The sequence below is a fragment of the Dasypus novemcinctus genome, chromosome 13 (genome assembly GCF_030445035.2).
Source record: "Dasypus novemcinctus isolate mDasNov1 chromosome 13, mDasNov1.1.hap2, whole genome shotgun sequence".
NCBI lineage: Eukaryota > Metazoa > Chordata > Mammalia > Cingulata > Dasypodidae > Dasypus > Dasypus novemcinctus.
The window spans coordinates 100411568-100434030 of NC_080685.1; the positions used below are offsets into that span (position 1 = coordinate 100411568).

The 22463-nt window shown below is 44.5% G+C and overlaps 1 protein-coding gene across 2 annotated transcripts in view; it reads left to right on the forward strand.

The window, feature by feature from the left end:
- Positions 1 to 323: 323 nt before the first annotated feature.
- Positions 324 to 22463, forward strand: part of SMYD2 (SET and MYND domain containing 2) — a 57241-nt gene continuing 35101 nt past the window's right edge. The window contains exon 1 of one of the 2 annotated variants that reach the window (XM_004485170.4): positions 324 to 562. In XM_004485170.4, coding sequence (XP_004485227.2) covers positions 390 to 562 — 173 coding nt within the window. In that variant the 5' untranslated portion in view covers positions 324 to 389. The remainder of the gene's footprint in view (positions 563 to 22463) is intronic. The other variant, XM_071207736.1, reaches the window with a different exon arrangement.

The following is a 22463-nucleotide window of genomic DNA, read 5'->3' on the forward strand; positions in this document are numbered from 1 at the left end:
GGGAGGCCTCAGGTGCCCGCCCCCCGAGGTGACCCCAGCCCGCCGCGCGGGGCGGGGGCAGCGTCCCGCGCACTCCGGGGACCCCGAGGCGGCGCAGGCCCCTCCCGAGCCGCCAGGGCGGCAGCTCCTCGGCCGCGGTCCCGCCGGAAACGGCCCCCGCGCGGCGCGGGGCGGCCCGAGGGTCCCGCGCGCGGGGCGGGGCGGCCGGGCCCGGTCCCTCCCGCCGCGGGGGCGCGCCGGGCGGGGCCGTGCTCCCTTCCGGGGCGCGGGCGGCCGCCGCGTCGCCCCACTCCACCCCGCGCGGCCCCGGGTGACGCTGCTCCAATAGCAGCGCGCGGGGAGCCGCAGCCCGGGCCCAGCCGGCGCCGGGCGCCCGTCGCGCCGCCACCATGCGGGCGGAGGGCGACGGCGGCCTCGAGCGCTTCCGCAGCCCGGGCAAGGGCCTGGGGCTGCGCGCCCTGCGGCCCTTCCAGGTCGGCGACCTGCTCCTGTCCTGCCCGGCCTACGCCTCGGTGCTCACGGTCCACGAGCGGGGGAACCACTGCGAGCACTGCTTCTGCAGGTAGCGCGGGCGCGGGCGCGGCGGGGGAAGTGCGCGCGGCGCGCCGGGTCCTAGCGCCGGGCCGAAGGGGCGCCGCGTCCCGGGAGGGCGCGCCGTGGTCCGAGCGCGTTCACCCCGAGAGGGGCGATGCCACGTGCGGTGAAACGGGAGCCAAGGTCCCGCCGCCCCGTCAGCGTGGCGCGTTTGCAGAGTTGCGCACTCCGGGGGTGTGATCCTCGGGACCGCAGGCTCCTGCCCTCCGACGTGGGCTCGGAGCCAGGCTTGCCCCGAGCGGAGGCAGGCGGGGTGGGGCGCACAGTCGGGCAGCCCCCGTCTGGCTCCCTTAACTTGGGCTTCCTGCCGCTGTGTTCCAGCCTCCTCAGCCCAGGCCTGCCTCAGATGGGCCGTTTCCTCCAAGGACCTCAATGCCTTAATAGTTCATGTAAATATTCCTGCTCTGCACTTGGTATTTGGACCGAGTGGGGTCCCCACCTCTCATCTCGGGTTTTCAGGGGCAGCACCGAGGGGACATATTTGGCCCTGGTTTGGCGTTAGGAAAGCGCGGTCACTGGAGGGATTGGCAGGATGTGTGCTTGGAGAGGATATTAATTGCAGTGTATCGTGTATATATGTGTCTCTGTTTCTCTATATATATTCATAGACACCCACACATAATTATATCCTTAAGCCTTATGACAGATTCAGAGCTGGAAGGCACATTAGGAATCACCAATGCAAGCTTATCTCCCTCCATTTTATGGATGAAAAAACTAAAGCCCCAAGAGGAAGTGGGATTGCATATGCACAGTCACACTGGTAGGGGAAAACCTGTTCTCTTTCAGTTCTGCCCATTTCCCATCTCGTTAAGTGCTCGATAATTTTACTAGGGCTTTGGAGTTAAGTTGTCCCAGGTCTTTCACCGCTCTGAGGAAGGGACCTTGTTTTACTTTCTCTGAACCTCAGTTTCTTCATCTTTGAAATGGAGATTACTGGACTAGGTTAAGCAGACTTGAGGTCCTGCAGGTACCTTTTGAGAACAGGCCTCAAGTTCAGCGTACACCGAAGTGCTCAGTCTCCGAGACCTGCGTGCCTTATTCTACAATAAGATGTAGGAAAGGAAGGGACAAAGGCTAAATATTCGAGTAATCTCGCCCGGACTCCCTGCCAGAACTGTCTTCCGCTTGGGGGGACCTGGAAAGGAACTAGACACAGACTCATGCAGTGGGCAGCGCAAGGGCTGTATGTGATGTGGCTCTTTGAATTGGTGAGCCAAGAGCTAGAGGGTCATGGCACCACTTTGCGACGTTTGAGTGAAGTGAGCATTGGGTTTTCCCAAAGTTAAAAAGGCTGCTGTGACTGGTCCCTTGATCTTCTGAGCCCGGCTGTGGCTGGGAGTCTGCCGCAGCGTGGGTGACTACAGTGGCAGGAGCAAAGCGGGGTCAACCGGCCCTCGAGGAGGCCCCGGCAGGGATCCGGGTGACTGCTGGAAGCCGTCTTGGGGGATAAGAATCGAACGGCAAGCACATAGTAGGTACTCAGATCGTCGTGGCCAGTCCATTCTTCCAGTGAGTTAAAGATCAAATCCCCGTGGGTTCAGAAAGGGAGCAGAGCCAGTCTTCTCTTTGGCTGTGTTTCCTAACCGCATCGACGCTGCACCTCCCACCTGAGGACTTTAGTGGACAGTCAGGTACAACTTCACAACGCAGTCGGCCTCAGCTCTTCTGCTCTGGGCCCATGTGTGACAAAATAGACTTTTTAAAAAAAAATGTTGCATTTTTCTGATGGCATTTGTTACCTTTACCAACTGTTGCTTTGGGGCCACCACCAGGGCTGCCCCATGCAGTGAGTGACACTGAGTACTCCCTCCCCTTCTGTCTGTCCTACTTGAACTACTCTCACCACCGAGAGTCTGCTTCCTCTCCACAGAGACATTTGCAGTCAACTAAAATAATACATAAGAAGTGATATCCAGAATGCATACCCATGGAACTGGAATTATCTCTGTACCTCTTTCTAAATTTCCATTAAATCTGTCTAGGTTACGATTAGTAGCTAGATCAGTCCAATAGTTTTAGCAGCAGTTCTTCTGAAAACTATTTGCATGTGACTGAGGACAAACAGGTCTGTCCGGCTGCACTGTAAGAGAAGGTGTCTAGGCCGCCATGGTGCCTCAAAGGAATAGGTGCAGAATTCCGCAAATGTCCATGCGTTTAGGCCAAAACTCCCCTACAGCCTCTGCACCTTGCCCCCACAGGGAGGGACCCTGGTCCTTTATTGTGTTGAAACAACATTGCTTTAGATAAATTGGCCACAAGAGATTTTCCAGGTCATCTTAATTGTTATTGGGATTTAACTTACCTTAGAAGGAAAGGAAAAACACTTTCTTGGGAAATAAATATATTCTGTAAATTGAAATGGGAAATTTCTCAGGTCCCAATGGAGTGAGACTCTTATGGTCAGGGCAGTTCAGGCGAAGGTTTGTTTCTGGGCATTGTAAATTTGTCTCACGTTTTCTCAGTTTGGTGGGTAACACTTGGGAAGATAGGTTTTGTGCCTCTTCTGCCAGAGGGCAGCTTCTAAAAATATAAATGTCTTCTAATTGGGAGCTGTCCCCATCAGACCTCTTCGGGATGGTTTCTGTACATACACATGGATATGCACACACACAGTCACGTGTTTTTTTCCTTTTTTTGCTGCTGGCCAATTTTTTTCGTGGCAGTTTTTCTTTACATACATTACGTTTTAAACTTGGTATAACGTTTGAGGTTGACTCAGAAAGGGAGGAATCCACTGTCAGCCAGTGTTCAATCTAAATATTCATTCTGAGCGCAATTCCTTGGAGGAAGCAGGTGTCTCTCTCTTCATCTTTTATTCTCTTGGCTCATGGGTCATTTAAGGGCAGCATATTTTCTTTTTTTTCTGAGTATGGGAGAAAAGTAGGAAGATCCACTAGGACTCCTTGGAATAGGGTTCTTAGAACCCAGCTTTCGTAAATTTACATCCTACATGGTTTACTGAGTGACTGTTTTAAAATTAAAAATGTTTGCATGAGCAAAACACTATGATTAAGATGTCTTATTTTGATGGTTATAAAGAATTTTTTCCCTAAAGTCCCCAGATTTGTCTTGTAGCAGTATTTATCTCATGTTCTCATGGTTTTTCCAAATTAGTGAAAGGGTTTTAGTAGATCTTAATCAGTATTGAGGTCCATGAAATCTTGATGCTGTTTTCCTTTTTTTTAAAAGATTTATTTTATTTATTTCTCCCTACCCCTTCGTTGTTTGCACTTGCTGTGTCTGTCATCTTTGTTTGTCTTAAGAGGCACCAGTAACCAAACCTGGGACCTCCAATGGGGGAGGGAGGCACCTAATCGTGTAAGCCACCTCTGTTCCCTTCTTCATTACATCTCTTGTTATGTTTTTCCTCTTGTGTCTCTTGTTGTGTCATCTTGTCATGTCACCTTACCGTGCCTACCCATCGTGCCAGCTCACCGTCCTACTCATTCTCCTTAGGAGGCACTGGGAACCTTTGCTCTGTGTTTTGTTGTGTCTCTCATTATGGTTTTCTTCTTGTGTCTCTTCTTGCGTCATCTTCTTGTGTCAGCCTGCCACGCCAGATGTTGTTTTCTTAAGGCTCTCTGTTGTTTTCTTAAGGCCTGCTTCTGGCCGGCTGAAACTGCATGTCAGAAAGGGACATTGTCCCAGGACTGCTGTGATTCTGATTATTCCAAGAACATTCTTTGAGGGTAGTGTCTCTAAGGGGTAAATTGTTTCAAACGTTCTCAAATTATCATGTTTTCTGAATAAAAATTAGATACATGCTCTGTGGTAGTTTGGAACTATGTGCCCCAGAAAAGCATGTTCTTAAATTTAATCCATTCCTGTAGGTGTCAGTGCTTGTAAATAGGACCTTTTGATGAGGTTGATGAGGTTAGGGTGTGGCCCGCCTGCCTGAGGCTGGGGCTTAGTCCTGTCGCTGACTCACAGAGAAGGCCACACAGAAAGAGAAGAGCCACAGAAGCTGGAAGCCGGTGGAACTGAGAAGCCAGGCAAGGCTGCTGTGTGCATTGCCACGTGACAGAAAAGCCGAGGGCTGGGGGTCACCCGCAGCCAGCCCCAGAACGGCACGGTCTCCTGGGAGAAAGGATCCCTAGACGACACCTTGATTTTGAACTGCTTCTAGCCTCCAAACCAGAAGCCAGTAAATTCCCCCTGTTAAGCTAAACCTATTGCACAGTGTTTGCTTCAGTAGCAGGGGACACTAAACAGGTTTCACCAGGAGAGGGGGGTGCTGCTATCACAGATACCAAAAAACGTGGAAATGGCTTTGAAATTGGGTAACAGGTAGAGGCTGGAAGAATTGCAAAGTGCTTGCTAGAAGCCTCGATTGTTTTGAAGAGACGGTTGGTAAAAATATGGACACTAAAGATACTTCCCGCGCGGCCTTACGGGGAGATGATGAGCCTGTTACTGGAAATAGGAGGAAAGGCGATCCTTGTTATAAAGTGGCAGAGAACTTGGCAAATCGGGTTCTGATGTCGGACGGAAGGCAGAACCTGAAGGTGATGAGCTTGGATATTTTGCTGAGGAGATTTCTAAGCTAAACATGGAAGATGCAACTGGATTTATCCTTGTAGTTTACAGTGTAGCGAGAGAGGAGAGGGCTGAGGAGGAGGATTAGCACAAAGAAACCAGAAACTGGTGGCTTGGAGATTTCTGAGCCCATATAGGGGCTCTGAGATTAGGGCCTGCAGTGGGACCTCCTTGAGCTTCAGAGAGCAAATCCCCAGAGGATACGGCTCCAGGGGAGGGTTTCACGGAACGTGGAGCCAGTTGGCCGTTTCTGTGGCAGGGAGGATTGGAAATGCCCGTATGCAGGAGAGAGAGGGGGAGTTCTGTTGTCTGATGGTTGGGACCCCTGTGTCCTGCATGGAAAGTGATTCTTATTTTCTTAAAACCTACTGGAAATGATGGAATGAATATATACAGGTAAAATACCTTAGAAAAAGAGTGTTTTCTAGCTCCAAAGTCCTTAGACACTTTAATACTCTTAACGTGAGGTTAGACCTATTTGAGGAAAGAAATGGAAGAAAACAGTCTCCCACAGGTCAAGGACATCTCTGCCCTCGCCTTCAGGGTTCTCGCAGCTGCGGCGAAGCGCCAGCCTTTAAGGGCATAGGTGCTTGGTGCCATAAGACATCTGGGAATACAGGGAACATAATTTCTGTTACAGTTTATAGAGGCTCGGTGACCGAGCTGCACGGTTGGAAATGATTTCAGATGAAAGGGAGGGAAAAGCAGCCGGATATCCTGCGGGGAAATTCAGACCCTGGTGAGGGAAGACCACCATCCAACACCTTTCCCTCCCAAAAGCAATTCCACGAAATCCTCTCAATCAAAAAAATCCGAAGATCCCATCCAACAGGACGCTCCCTTGCTCCCTTGAATCGAGTTGCTCTTTGCAGCTCATGGAGCATTTCCAGGCCTACGCTTGCTTTGATCCACCCAAGGGTGGGTGGTGCAGGGAGACCTTAGCCCATGCTACGTAGGACGTAGGACGACAGTGAGGGTGGGAGAGCCGTTAAGTGGTTTCCTTGATTTTGCTTTTTTTTTTGGGGGGGGGGAGGGTGTCAAATATTGAGTGCCTCCCAAGGCACTTTCTGTGCCTTCGGTGGGAGTCAGGTCTTGCTTTTCACGAAGGTTGTCCTTCCTGAACACTATTACGGCTTGAGCCATCTCTGATTTCTCCTTCAGTGAATGTAATTTTGATCACCTCTTTTATGTTACTTCTCTTCTCTCTCAACAGGTAATTCAACAAACTACTGCATTGTTTCTGGATGTTTAAAAATATCTTTTGCCAAGTGGTGGTTTCAGAGATGTCATTTGGTTTATTACATTGCTTTGATATTTACATAAGAGTTACACACACACGTAAATATATCTTTTTAGGAGGTGCTGTGGAAGCAGGCGCTCAAACCACCTGAGCTCTACCAACTCCCCCCATATAGTCTTTTGTATGTAGCAATTATCTTATAATAGAACATAAAAAGAACACGAGGCTTTGGCCCTCTTGTAGGCTTAGAATATTTAAAATATTATTCCAGAACTAAACCAGAGTTTGTCATTTCAGCCTTTATGCCCCCCTGTAAAGAGTTAGTTTCTGTATCCTCTACTAGGTCACTATCAGAGTATAAGCCCTTTTCTTTTCTTACATATCCATTCTTTTTTAAATCGGTTTTATTGATACATATTAATGAAGCATACAATCCAAAGTGTACAATCAGTGGTATTTGATATAATCACACATAGTTGTGCATTCATTCCTTCAATCATTATTAGAGCATTTTCATTATTCCAATAATAATAAAAAACAAACAAAAGAAGCCTTTTAATAATTACCTCCCACTATCTCTGTGTTACTTGCTGTACATAACTGTTCTGTTTCCATCTTTCTAATTTATTTCTATTTCTATTTTGTATAGGTGGAGTCAATATGTAGTACCTTTGTCTAGTTTCTTTCGCTTATTTACTTTTTTTAAAAACCATTAATGGAAGATTATTAATATGCTACTATACACTACATCCACATTTAGCTTTGGTTGTATTTTGCCCAGTACTAGCATCTTGTAACACTGTCATGCATTTGTTCCGTTTCAAAGAAAAACAGTATGCAGTATTACCCAAAGTCATATTTCACTTGAGGTTTTGCTATGCTACATAGTCCCATATTAACGTTTTTTAACTTTTCCTTCTAGTAATGTACATGATGGTAGATGTTCGCTTTCAACCACTACCATACCTGTTCATTAGCACTACGAGTTACAAACATAATGTGCTTTCACCATTTCTACTCATTTCCAAAGCTTTATGAACAACATTTTTACCAATAATGCACAGATTAACCCCCATTCTATTTTCTGGTGACCTGTATTCTGGTTATTAATTCCATGAGTTTACACAGTCTGTTTGGTTCATAATAGGGCAGTCATACAGTATTTGTCCTTTTCTGTCTGGCTTGCCTCACTCTGCATGATGCCCTCCAGGTTTATCCATGCTGTTGTATGCTTCACTACTTCACCACTTCTTACTGCTGCATAATACTCCATCGTGTGTATTCACCACAATTTGTTTATTCATTCATTGGTTGATGGATACCTGAGTTGTTTGCATCTTTTGGCAATTGTGAATAATGCCACTGTGAACATCGGTGTGCAGATGTCTGTTCGTGTCACTGCTCTTAGTTCTTCTGGGTGGACACCTAGTAGTGGTATTGCCGGATCACATGGTAGATTTATATTCAACTTCCTTAGGAGCTGCCAATCTTCAGCAGTAGCTGTATCATTCTACGTTCCCACCAACAGTGAATAATCATTCCTATCTCGCCACGTCCTCTCCCAACACTTGGAGATTTCTGTCTTTTTAATAGTAGCCATTCTAATAGGTGTGACATGATATCTCATTGTAGCTTTGATTTGATTCTTAGGGATGTTGAACATTTTTTCATGTTTTTCACCATTTGTATTCCTTTTTTTTTTTGGACAAATGTCTATTCAAGTCTTTTGCCCATTTTTTAATCAGATTTGTCTTTTTATTGTTGAGTCGTAGCTCTCTTTTATATATTATGAATATTAAACCCTTATTGGATATGTGGTTTCCAAATATTTTCTCCCATTGAGTCACATGCCTTTTCACCCTTTTGACCAAGTCCTTTGAAGTGCAAAAGTTTTCATTTTGAAGAGGTTGGATTATCTACTTTTTTTCATTTGTTGTTCATGCTTTGGGTGTAAGGTCCAAGAAACTACTACCTACCACAAGATCTTGAGGATGTTCCCCTACATTTCCTTCTAGTAGTTTTATGGTCTTGCCTTTTATATTTAGGTCTTAGATCCATTTCGACTTGATTCTTATATAGGGAGTGAGATAGGATCCACTTTCATTCTTTTAGTTATGAATATCCAGTTTTCCCAGCACAACTTGTTGAAGAGACTGTTTTGTCCTAGCAGTGTGGAGTTGGTAGGTTTGTGAAAAACAGACAGTTGGCCTTAGGGGTAAAAGTCTATTTCTGGATTCTCAATTCTTTTTTTTTTTTTTAAGATTTATTTTTTAAAATTTATTTCTCCCCCTTACTCCCCCCGCCCCCCGCCCAGTTGTCTGCTTTCTGTGTCCATTTGCTGTGTGTTCTTCAGTGTCTGCTTGGACTCTTGTCAGCTGCACTGGGAATCTGTGTCTCTTTTTGTTGTGTCATCTTGTTGTATCAGCTCTTCGTGTGTGTGGCCCCACTCCTGGGCAGGTTGCACTTTTCTCACGTGGGGCAGCTCTCCTTGAGGGGCGCACTCCTTGCACGTGGGGCTCCCCCATATGGGGGACACCCCTGTATGGCACGGCACTCCTCGCATGCAACAGCACTACGCATGTGCCAGCTTCACCCACGGGTCAGGAGACCCTGGGTTTGAACCCTGTACCTCGCATGTGGTAGGCACATGCCCTATCAGTGGAGCCAAATCCACTTCCCATGGATTCTCAATTCTATTCCACTGATCAATGTGTCTGTCTTTATGCCAGTACCATGTTGTTTTGACCACTGTGGATTTGTAATATAATTCATGGTCAGGTAGTGAGACTACTTCCACGTTGCTCTTCTTTTTTAGGAGTTTTTAGGAGGTTTTTGGCTACCCTTTCCTTTCCAAATAGATTCGGTAATTCCCTTTTCTATTTCTGTAAAGGAGGCTGTTGGAATTCTGATTGGTGTTGCATTCAATCTGTAAGCCAGTTGGGGTAGGATTGACATCTTCATGATATTTAATCTTCCAATCCATGAACATAGAGTGGCTTTCTATTTGTTTAGCAGCGTTTTGTAGTTTGTTGAATATAGGTCCTATATATCTTTGGTTAAATTGATTCCTCTGTATTTGAGAGTTGTTTGTAGCTATTGAATTGTTTTCCTGATTTTTCCTCAGGTTGTTCAATACTAGTGTACAGAAACATTACTAATTTTTATGTGTTGATCCGGTTGTCCTGCCGCTTTGCTGAACTTGGTTAGCTCACATAGTATTATTGGAGACATTTCAGAATTTTCTAAATATAGGACCTTGTCATCCATGAATAGTGAGAATTTTACTTCTTCTTTTCCTGTTTGGATGCCTTTTATTATTATTTTTTCTTATCTTATTATTCTAGCTAGAACTTCTAGTACAATGTTGAATAGCAATGGTGACAGTGGGCATCCTTGTTTTGTTCCTGATCTTAGAAAGCTTTCAACCTTCCCCACTGAGTACAATGTTGGTTGTGGGCTTTTAATATATGTCCTTTATCATATTGAGGAACTTTCTATTCCTATCTTTCAAAGTGCTTTTATCAAGAAAGGATGCTGTATTTTGTCAGATGCCTTTTCTCCATTGATCAAGATGATCATGTGGTTTTTTCCCTTCAATTTGTAAATGTGGTGTATTATGTTAATTGATTTTCTTGTGTTGAATCACCCTTGCATAGGAGGACTAAGTCTCACTAGGTCAAGGCGTATAATTTTTTTTAATATGCTATTGGGTTCAATTTGCAAGTATTTTGTTGAAAATTTTTACATCTGTGCTCATTTGAGAGATTAGTTTATAATTTTCTTTTCTTGTGGTATCTTTATCTGGTTTTGGTATTAGGGTGATGTTGGCATAATAAAATGTGTTGGGTAATAATTTCCCTTCTCTTCAATTTTTCTGGACGAGTGTAAGCAGGATTGGTGTTAGTTCTTCTTGAAATGCTTCATAGAATTCACCTTTGAAGCCATCTGATCCTGGACTTTTCTTTGGGAGAGTTCTGATGACTGTTTCAATCTCTTTAAAAATGATTGTGGGAAGCGGACTAGGCCCAATGAATAGAGCATCCACTTACCACATGGGAGGTCTGCGGTTCAAAGCCCGGGCCTCTTTTACCCATGTGGAGGTGGCCTATGTGCAGTGCTGATGTGCGCAAGGAGTGCCGTGCCACACAGGGTTGTCCCCCGTGTAGGGGAACCCCATGCACAAGGAGTGCGCCCCGTAAAAAGAGCCACCCAGCACAAAAGAAAGTGCTGCCTGCCCAAGAATGGCACCACACACATGGAGAGCTGACACAGCAAGATGATGCAACAAAAAGAAACACAGATTCCGGGTGCCACTGATAAGGATAGAAGCGGTCACAGAAGAACACACAGCGAATGGACACAGAGAGCAGACAGCTGGGGTGGGGGGGGAGGGAAGGGAAGAGAACTAAGTTTTTAAAAAATCTTTTAAAAAATGTGATTGTTTTGTCAGGTTCTTATATTTCTTGTAGCATCAATGTAGGTTGTGTTTTTCTAGGAATTTGCCAGTTTCATCCACGTTGTCTAATTTGTTGACCTATAATGTCTTATTAATATCCTCTTGTGATCCTTTTCATTTCTTCGGGGTCAATCATAACATCCTCCCTTGCATTTCTGATTTTATTTATTTGCATCTTCTTTTTTCATTGTTAGTCTGTCTTGGGGTTTGTCAATTTTATCGATCTTCTCAAAGAACCAGCTTTTGGTTTTGTTGATTTTCTCTTTCTTTTTTTGTCTCAATTTCATTTAGTTTTGCTCTAATCTTTAGTATTTCTTTCCTTCTGCTTGCTTTGGGTTTGATTTGCTGTCCTTTTCCTAGTTCCTCGAAGTGTTCAGTTAGGTCTTTGCTTTTAGCGCTTCTTTTTTATTATAGGCATTTAGGGCTATACGTTTCCCTCTCTGCATCCTTTACTGTATCCCATAAGTTTTGGTAAGTTGTGTTCTTCTTTCATTTGTCTTGAGATATTTTCTAATTTCTCTTACGGTTTCTTTTTTGGCCCACTGATTGAATGTGTTGTTTAGTCTCCACACATTTAGAATTTTCTCCTTTTCTGTCTATTATTGATTTCTTGCTTCATTCCTTTATGATCTGATAAGGTGCTTTTTAGACATATTGAGATCTGCTTTGTGACCCAAAATGTGATCTATCCTGGAGAAAGATCCATGAGTACTTGAGAAGAACATATAACCCACTGATTTGGGATACAGCCTTCCGTATATGTCTGTTAGGTCTGGCTCATATTTCATATTGTTCAGGTTCTCTGTTTCCTTGTTGATCTTCTGTCTTGTTGCTCTATTTAAGGATGTGAGTGGTGTGTTGAAGTTTCCAACTGTTATTGTAGACATGTCTGTTTCTTTCTTCAGTTTTGCCAGAGTTTGTGTCATGTGTTTTGGGGCACCCTGATTAGGTACATAGATATTTAATTGTTGCCTGGTGGATTGTCCATTTTATTAATGTACAGTGGCCTTCTGCATTTCATAACATTTTCGCATTTAAATTCTGCTTTGTCCAATATTGGTATAGCTACCCCTGCCTTTTTTAAGTTACAGTTTGCATGGAGTATCTTTTACTAGCCTTTCATTTTCAGCCTATTTGTGTCTCTAGATGTAAGGTGAGTCCCTTGTAGACAGCATATGGATAGCTTATGTTTTCTTATCCATTCTGTCAGTCTATATCTTTTTTTATTTTTAAAGAGGTACCAGGGATTGCACCTCAGACCTTGTACATGCAAAACAGGCACTCAACCACTGAGTTACACCTGCTCCTCAGTCTGCATCTTTTGATTGGGGAGCTAATCCATTCACATTCAGTGATATTACTGTAAATGCATTATTTGTTTTCACCATTTTATTCTTTGACTTTAATATGTCATATTCTATTTTCATCTGTCTTTTTCCTCTTTCGGTTATCCTTCTGAAAGTCTTCTCTTCTATACTTCCCTCCAAGTGTCTTCTCTCCTCTCTTTTCCTTTTGGGCTGGAAGGTTTCCTTTAATGCTTCCTGCAAAGCCAGATTCTCTTTTTTTTTTTTTTTACAAGTTTTCTTAATTTCTGTTTATTTGTATTTTAAACTCACCTTCATATCTGAAAGGCGGTTTTGCTGAATAGAGAATTCTCAGCTGGCAGTTTTTCTCTTTTAGTATCCTACTTACGTCATACCACAGTCTTGCCTCCATGGTTTCTGATGAGAAATCGGTGCTGTATCACTAGTTGTCCCTTGTATGTGATGGTTTGCTTCTCCCCGGCTGCTCTCAGAAATTCCTCTTTATATTTGGCATTTGACATTCTGAGTAGTATGTGTCTTGGAGTAGGTCTATTCAGATTTATTCTGATTGGGGTATGCTGAGCTTCTTGGACATATTTATTCATTTCTTTTATGAGTATTGGGAAGTTTTCAGCCATTATTTCTTCAACTACTCTTTCTACCCATTTCTTCTCTTCTCCTTCTAGAACTCCCATGACACGTAGGTTGTTGTGCTTTGTGTTATTCAACTCCCTGAGCCCCTGTACAATTTTTCCCATTCTTTTCTCGCTTCAATTTTGGCTGTTATGTCTTCTGCATCACTTATTCTTTCTTCTATCATTTCAGGTTTGCTATTGTATGCCCTAATGCGAAGTTGTGAACTTAAAAACAATCATGCACAATGTGCAGAGTTCTCATACAATATCCCCCCACCAACACATTACATTGTTGTGGAACATTTGTTACAGCTTATAAAAGAACATCATCAGACTATTACCACTAACTAGGGTCTATAGCATACATTTGATATACTTTTTCCATACACCCCCCGGCCTCTAATTTCACCTAGTATGTCTTTCATTCCCATAAGAACTGTTATTTTTCTATTCAGGTTTTCAAATTTTTTCTTTTTTGTGTTTGCCCAGTGTCCTTTATCCTTTAGCAATATTGTCTTTCAACTTGTTGATTTGATTTTGTAGATTTGTATGAACCTTGTTGACTGTCTCAAATCCTGTATGTCATCTGGGGCTTTGCTATATCCCTTTTGTTGGGCCATATCTTCCATTTTTTTAGTATGGCTTGTAATTTTTTGCTGATGTCTAGGTATCTGATTATGATGATGAGTTTGCTCAGTTTCTCTCTGATACAGGATTTAGTGGCGGGAAGCTGTGTGTTACTGCTGTTCTTTAATTCTTGGTTCAACATGTTCAAGGTCTTTAGGATTATCCCTGTTGCTCAAATCTGGACCATGGACCTAGTAATGGGTTGCAGACCCACTTCCAAGGGCTTTAGGAAGAGGGGGCTTGTAAAGGCCAAAAAAAAAACTCTCGTTTTTTACTTTTCATTTCCTTGCATGCACTTTCTTGGTCTGCCAGAAGATGGTGCTCTTTGGCAGCTCTCTCAGTTCAAAGCCTGCTCAGCGTGTGTTCTCTGCAACACTGACTGCAACTTTGTGACAGAGGGTCCCACCTCAAGGCTATTCATGGCCTCTCAAATCACTTTCTCAGAGACTGTTCTCCAACCTTTGCTGGCATGCCCTCCCTTTATGGGTGGGAAGTAATTCCATTCCCCTCTGTGTCCTCAACAACCAGTCCCGGTCAGTGCTAGGTAGGGAGGGCGTTTGTGGGAGTTGGATCTCTTTCATCCCCGGCTGGCTTGCTCATCCCCTGTCTTCCCAGAACTCCCAACATATCCATTCTGTAGAACTTCTCTCTGTGCAAGAGTTAAATGGTGGAGGTTTAGAAATGGGATTTTAAGTGCAGTCACACTAGGAAGCCCCTGCAGAATTAATAGTCTTGTAGGACAAATAGGTTGCCCACCTGTGTACCTGCAGGTTCTTTAAAAACTCCTTAGAAAAGACATTTCTTTGGGAAGATCCAGGGCTCAGTGCTTTAGTTCAGTGGCAACCTGGTCTTTGGGAGAACTCAGAACTGGTGAGAACATGGGACAGCAAAATTGTGTGTTTTAGAATTTGAAATAGCAAAAAAATTGCATAGAAAGTGTCTTTTTTTTTTTAATCTTAAGACTTACCTCTTTTGGCTAAGGTTAATATCTCCTTTCTTTTTCTTTTGTCAATATGAAGACAATATGACATAATTACCTGTTTATGCCACTTTAATTCTGGCTCCCAAGGATGCAGCCAGTAATTTTAGAACATGCTCTATATTCACAGAATCAATAATTAAAGTCCCTCCCCCCCCCCCATTTTTTAAAAATTATTTTTGTTTCTAAAGAAGCTTTTAGATTACATAAGCTTTTCATAAAAAGTATAAGGGATCCCCATGTGCTCCGCTCCCTCTGCCTCTCACCCTTCCCCACGCTAACCGCGTCCTTCAGTAGCCCCTACACTCTTGACCTCAGGTGTGGACTCGACGTAATTGCGCGTCCTGGTTGAAGGCCTGCTTTTATTTGGTCTGTGCAAGGCCAGTTCTGTCCCCTTCATCCTGGACTCCCCAACCCCAGTTCCTCCTCTTCCCCAGACAGTGTCTCTAAGGGATTTCACTTCGTATCTTTGAATTTGTGTACTTGTATGTCCTGGTCATGGCCGGGAGCTGGGCAGGCTCGAGCAGGGCCCCCTGCCCGCCCTCCCTGGCTCAGCCCTCGAGCTCTCCCCGGGTCTGCCCACCCTCCCTGGCTCAGCCCTCGAGCTCTCCCCGGGTCTGCCCACCCTCCCTGGCTCAGCCCTCGAGCTCTCCCCGGGTCTGCCCGCCCTCCCTGGCTCAGTCCTCGAGCCCTCCCCGGGTCTGCCTGGCCGCTGCAGGCCTTTCCCACAGCAGCAGTCCAAGGGTGGGGGTGGGGGTGGGGGCCCGTGCTGCCCTTGTCCTGGCCGGCAGCCTGTTTTGGAGCTGGAGGGAGGCGGCCGTGTGAGAGGTGTCCTTCCCTCTCCAGGGACTCGCCGGACCGACCTCTGTGCAGTCCCCACACCCTTCCCACCCACAGCATCCCTCACATCTTTGGATTTCCAGGACGCCCGCAGTCCTTCAGGGGTGCGGTCCTCGGGGAAGGGAATTGACTGAAGAAACTGCCTTTTCTGGGTTGAACTGTGACCTTGACCTCATTAGCAGGGGTGCTCCAACCAGGCACAGAGCCCCGCACCTCACTTGGTGTAACTTCTGCTGCCTTTTCAATTGCAGAGGCGTTCACCGCAACACAATAGCACAGAAGGAAATCAGGTCTCTTCCACACTTCTCTGAAGGACAGAAATATGCAATTTAGCAGGAAAATAATACAACAAAGTCCTGGAGGTTCAGGAAACAACTAATCTTTCTAGTCCACGCATTTGCAGAGGATCCAGCTGTGTCCCTCAGATTCTTCAATGACAGTTTTAAATGTAGTGTGTGATTCCTCGTGCCAGCTTATTAGCATCGAGTCTGGTGACTCTTGTACATGCGTTTCAGATCACTCAGTAGACACACTCCATCTAAGAATGGATTGGGTTAGTTTTTACAGGAAGGAGTAGACCTGAGAAGTCCTAAGTGCTTATCTTTGGCAAATGTTTACTCCCTGGAGATCAAAATTAATGCTTACTGTGATAGCGGAGACACTGTTGTGTATTACTTCGTGTATCATGAGGAAGAGAGGGTGTCGGTGCCAAGGGGATATGGAGTTGCCATGGCAGAGAAGGTAAATATAGAAAACACTGGAGAAGTCAATTTCAGACCAGGGCATATCCATGGAAAGAAAATCTGGCTGACAAACAAGATGCAAGTTTTCATCTGAGCCCAATAAAAATCTCAGGGATTTTCCATCCTGGCACTTTCGAAAGGAGTGACATTGAAATCTGTGACCAAATGGAAAATTCTTAGACAGGCGGAACTTTCCCCTTCAATCTGGGATACCAGGAAAGACTCTTCAGGGATGTGGGGACGGACTCCTCTTTTAGGGATTTTTTTCTTAAGGTGCTAGTATTTGTAAAGGAAATACTTGTTCCCCTTTGCCAGCTGAAACTGTATCTGTCCAATTCACAAATCTGTAGTAGAGTGACAAATGCTGTTGACTGTGATAGCCTTATGTGTCCTTAAAACCTCAACAGTAAGAGAGATTTAATTATGAACAGATGGTAAACTTTCTGAGGACAGGGGGTATAAATATACATATGCATATATATGTTAATTATGCAACAAAGAGACGCAGATGCGGCTCAAGCAGTTGGGCTCCTGTCTACCATATGTCGGATCCCAGGTTTGGTTCCCGGGCCTCCTGGAGAAGGAGAGCTGGACACACCGCAGTGAACCGGCCTGCGCCGCGAGCTGACTCACACTGCAACGTAACAAGATGGTGCAATGACCAAAAAAAAAGAGACACGGAGGAAAGACAATGAGAGACACAACAAGCCAAGGAGCGGAGGTGGCTCAAACGTTAGAGTACGGACGTTTGAGTGCCTCCCTCCTATGTTGGCGGTCCCAGGATCGGTTCCTGGTGCCTCCTAAAGAGAAGACCAGCAGACACAGAAGAATGCACAGCGAATGGACACAGCGGACAGCAAGGGCAAACAATGAAGGGTGTGGGGCGGGCGGAGAAATAAAGTTTTTTAAAAAAGTTATTTTGACACATGTTCGGGCCTTACAAGGCACCCAGTGACTTAAATGCTTTTTAAGTACAGCTCATACTCAAGAAGGGCCCAGCGCAAATTGTCTCTCTTTCATGAAGCTTACTCTTATATTTACTATTTTATGACATTTTGCTGTTTATATTGATTGAGCATCCTGCTGTGTTTTAGCATTATACTCCAACCCTGGGGATACAAAGATGAATAAGACAACATCCTTGTAAATGCTGTGCCCTAACTTCCTCCAGGAGCTCGGTCATGATGTTGCTTCATGTTCTGAATTCAGTGTCATCTGGGCCGTTTGGATGCTGAATCATTCTACCTAGTCTTCTTGTTTACCGTTCTCGTAGGCAGGGCTTATTTCCCCAAATAGTTCCTTTCATGAACATGTATTTTCCTCAGAGATGAGCACAGCATTTTGTAAAGAAAATACTTTTTGAACAGAAATTACTTGGCCAAGGTGGATTAACAGGTATTTCTTTACTGCTCCATGTGCATTGTATAAAAATGTTCTTTACATCTTCATTCAGAAATAAAAATAATCCTTAAGGACTGAAAGAAAAACATGTTAATTCTGTTTAAGTGTTCTTAAAGTGAGGCCTGCAATTGGGGTAATTTACCTGAACAATTGACAATTCTGTTTTGTTTTGTTTGTAATATAAAATTGTCTACAGGAAAATAAAGGATAATAGAGTCAGCTCTTCAAAATTTTTCTGTAAGTAGTTAAGTTGCGTTTTCTGTAAGTAAGACTCAGAACAGGTCATTTGTGTCTTGGGTTAATATATGAACACTTATTATACTCATGTTAATACTCAGCTTGCTGCAGAGGATCTGACCTTGCTTTGGGAATGCACATGTAGCATTAAGTTATAAAGTTATTTTACCTGACTTATTTCTGTGGTCACAATCCTGAAGTGAGAAGTCTTGTTGGGAGCATTTAAAGTTTTTAAATAGTTAAATTTGTCTCTCTCTGGTTTTGTCCTTTTCCTCCGTATTTAATCACCTGGGAATTGTAGAAGTTAGGGCAACAGCAATTATAGGGGACTCTAAGAATATTGGGTATTCATTGCAAAGGACTAAGGATTACTACCATGTATTGTTCCAGTGGATGAAATGGCAGAGGTGATTTATTGTCTCCTCCTTCATGAAGACCACAGCTCAAAAAAAAGGGGTAGGAGATATTTCTTTCCTTTTGACTTGTCAGGTGAGTTGGCATTAAGGGAGTAATGTTAAAAGTAGCAAGGAATTGACTCTCTGATCTCACACACAATTTAAGATAGAGCACAAAATTTAAGGTAGAACCCATTTCCGGAGGGAAAATGTCATTTTTTTTCAGAGTGCCTACGTTCATTCTTTCAGCAGGCTTTAACGGCTAGACATTTCTCATGGTCAAGATGAGGTTTGCACGTAGGAGTTGTCCAGTATCTGAAAAAAGTAGTTTGATAGTCACTGTTCCTAGAGGCCAAATATTTCTCTCCTCTCTACATAGGCTGCGTGAATTTTTTTTTCCTTCCTCGGGCAAAGGTAAATTTCATCTCGGCCAGAGCCTTCATTAAAACAAAGTCTAAATTAGCGTCATCATTTTAACAAGGCCAGCCGTCGCCCTGACCACCCAGCCCAGCTTCCCATCCTTGTAAATCATGGCTCATCTGCCCAAAGTTCGGAAAACCTATTAGTTGCTACCTTACTGCCCTAAATATTTCCTGCTTCCCTGGGAGGACCCGGGCTCTAACTTTTAACAAGCCAAAGAACAAAGCCTGGTGCTGAGGGGAAGGTTGAGCCAAGCTCTGGTAAGAAGCTTCCCGCTGCACGTGGGTCCCTTTACAGGGCTACGGTGTGGATTAAAGTGCTGTGTTGAGCATCTTTTGCTCTAACACAAAAACCTGGAGCCCGAGTATTATCCTTGTCCCTTGACTGGGGTTATAATAGGGTTCTGCCACAATTCCTCAAATTTTTATGTCTCTCAAATAAGATTGGAGGCCTTGCCAGTGGAACCACTCTCGCTGGGTGGGGGGCGAACTTTGTTTCTGATTGTCTTATTTCAGCCTACGGTGAAGTTATATTGCGCGGCTGGGCTTTTTTTCCCTTTTCTCTTTTTCCTTTGGCCGGGGCTGCCTCTGTTCAACAGAGCATACTTGTCACTTCTTCTGTCACCTTTAGTTAAAAGTAATTGTTATTGCAAACTCCCTCCATGCCAGTATCATCTCCTTTCATGGTGAAACCCACTAAGCTTTCATTTCAGTCGCAGAAAGTAGGGAGCTTACAGGATCAAATTCCTTTTTATCTAGACCTACAGCACCTGCGGCAACACATTAACTAGCAGAGTTGCTAATTACATCTCTAACTTGTTGATCTTCATGGCTTCTGAATTTTAACAGCAAGGAAATTAATCACTGTGTGTTTCCTTCAGTAGGAAATGACAGGCGGGTAAATTCTAAGTTCTGTTCGAGTCACTAATAATCAAATACTTTCGTTTTCCTGTCATGTTTCTTTTCCCTCTTTGTGAATGGAACCATTTCTTAAATTCAAAGAGCCCTGCCAGTCATAGCAGGGTAGATATTTACCCAAAGGACAAAAGCTTTAGAGACATAATCCTCTAAATATGAGTCAGAGAGAAATTGTGCTGAAAGTATTTCAGTAGTTGACATCACTTTGTAAAAACAAAAGAACAGAGGCTCATTAAAAATGCAATAAAAAAAGTGCAGTAGTAGTAGCTGACATTTATTGAGTACTTACTGTGTACCAAACGGTGTTGAACATTTCACTTGTATTTTCTCATTTAATTTTCATAGCAAGCCTTGGAAGTAGGAAATGTATCTTTATCTTATTAGGAAACAGGTTCAGAAAGGATTAATAACTTGACAGAGATCTCACAGCACCTCAAGCACCAGAAAGGAAAAAAAGAAAGATTTGAAATAGGGAGGTGGGCAAAGTAACTCATCATGTTCATCCTAAATTATCAAGCAGGGATCAGGGAGAGGGCAGCCCAAAGGTAGCTGAGGCTTTCTTGCTTAAAGCTTGCACCTGGCTTCTCGGATGCTTTCAGCCACAGTTAAATACATTATAAGCCACTTGATTCTTACCCAAACACTCATCACCACGGTAGCTAAACATCATAAGAAATGAAGTATGTACTAGTCATTCTTGGGGGAATTACATCGTAAAAAAATTTGGTTTGCAGAAAAGAGGGCTTCAATGCTTTGTACAGCAAATTCAGCACCAAGTCGGGGCTCAACTCGAATCTGTTACCCTTGTCAGTGGCTGTGAACTCTGGCTGCACATTAGAATCTCCTTCGGAGCTTTCCAAAACTCCCACTGCCTGGACCCCACCAGACCTGTCGAATCTGAATTGCAAGGCCCTGCCCCGGGCATCTGTATTTTTAAAATCTCTCAGATGACCGTCCTGTGCAGCTTAGGTCGAGAACCCCTGAGAGAGACCATTAGTGATTCCCTGGTACTTTCCTTTTATTGTATTTTGGGTTATTTTAGTTTATTCCTCCAAGTGACCTTATTAATCTTTCTTTGATGGAAATTTTGTTTCCTTTGCTTTGCACAGTCTTTTTCCCTCAACCTCCTGAACAATTCAGAGCAGGTTATGTTGCAAATAAGAGACTGACGGTCTTCCGTAGGAGCAGTTTATTCCAAAGGCCTTGTGTGTTCCTGCAGTGAAAATGGATATGCCCTGTGCAGTTTCCTTCTGGCAGTAACTTCTCAGCCAGCCATAGACAAACATTCGAAGGATCTCTCTTTTTCTCCTGCACATCCACACACAGTGCAGATACCAACTCAGCAGATTTTAAGTTTCAGCCATGAGCCTTAGGTAACGTTTCCATCCCTCCCTCGCTGGGGAGATTGGGCTGTCTGGATACACTGGGCAGAGCTCCCTCTCCCGCGCCTGCCTTCCCATGTCTGGAATTGCTCCTGACGGAGTAGATGGTGATGGAGTCTTCCATTACACTGTCAGGAGCCGGTCTAGCTTTTCTCCTCTTCCAGCCCTGGCGGCAGCCTGGCTCAGAAGGATCCGTTCAGAAAATTCACGTATAACCAGGCAGTTGACTCTACGAGCATACAGTAAGACCCACCATGCTGGAAAAAAAGGCTTTTTCTGTTGTGACGGTGGTCGTCTTCTGTGACCTCGGCCCCCAGAGGACTTGAGCCTGCTTGGGCCCTTCCGGAGTCCGTGGCACTCTTAGGACTTGAGCGTACGGAGTGGGAGGGAGGGCCCTTCTTTGCATAGGGGAGATACAAAATCAAGCCTTGTTTCCTCGCATCCCATTTCCAGTGAGATTGAAGCCCGTGTGCCAGTTGGTGGAGAGACCCTTTTCAGGCTCATTTTGAAAAGCACGCGGGCCCCTCCTGGTTGCGCCTCTGACACAGAGCGGCACCAGTGGGAAACGGCCGGGGTTTACGCGGATGGGAGCTTCTGCTTCGGTGTTCTGACCATCCCGCAGACACAGATAATCGTGGCTTCGTGTCGTGAGCGGTGCTCCTGGACGGTTGTCACAGCACTTGTCTTCGTTTCCTAGGCCTGCTGTAACAGTGTCACGAGCTCGGTGGCTTCCGACGACCGACTTTGACTGCCTTGCGGTTGGGGAGGCGGGAGGTCTGAATGAGGGGCCAGCGGGCCGGCCCGCGCACAGCCCCGGGGCGGGCTCCCCCTGCCTCTTCCAGCTGGTCCTTGCCGCGAGGCTGCATGCCCCCCCCCCCGCCGTGTCCACGTTTCCTCTTTTTATAAGGACACCGTCATAGTGGATGAGGGTCCACTGCCACCCTGTTTGCCTCATTTTAACTAATCACGTCTTCAGGGATCCCATCTCCAAATAAGGTCGGATGCGTGGAGGAAAGGGTTAGGGCCCAGTTCAGCCCGTAGCAGTGCTCAGGGAAGGATGTTCTTGCATGAGGAACACAACGGGTGCCTCCGTGTGCATTCACACTCTGCTGCTTACTTGTTGAGTGACTCCTTTGGCTTAGGTTGCCTCTAGGATCCTCATTATCTTCATTTGAAAACTAGGACTATTAACTTCTTCCTAGAGTTGAAAGGATTATTAAGATTAGTACTTCTCAAACTTTTTGGTCTCAGCAACCCCTCTATACTCATAAAAATAATTGAGGCCCAAAGAACTTTTGTTCATGTGGGTTATATATATCGGTATTTACCATATTTGAAATTAAAATAGAAAATACCAAAATATTCATTTTTGAATGACAACAGTCATGACTCTTATCATAGACTCTTTACGAGAAAAGTATTTTCCAAAACAATTAGTGAGAAAAGTGGTGGTGTGTGGTGTTTTACATTTTGCAAATCTCTTCAATGTCTGGCTTTATAAAAGAAGACTGCTGGATTTGCAAATATGGTTTACATTGTCTGTGGTGATATTATTTTGGTTGGTATATGCCAGGGCAGTCTGGCTTCCCATAGATACATAATTGAGAAAGATAATCATGAATATTCTTTTTTGACAACACTAAAACGCCATAAATGGCAATTCCTTAAATGTTAGTTGTAACTTAGAATCTGAAGCTTTAGCAATAAAACTTTTTGTGCTCTGTTACATTAAAATCCATTGGTATTTCTTACAC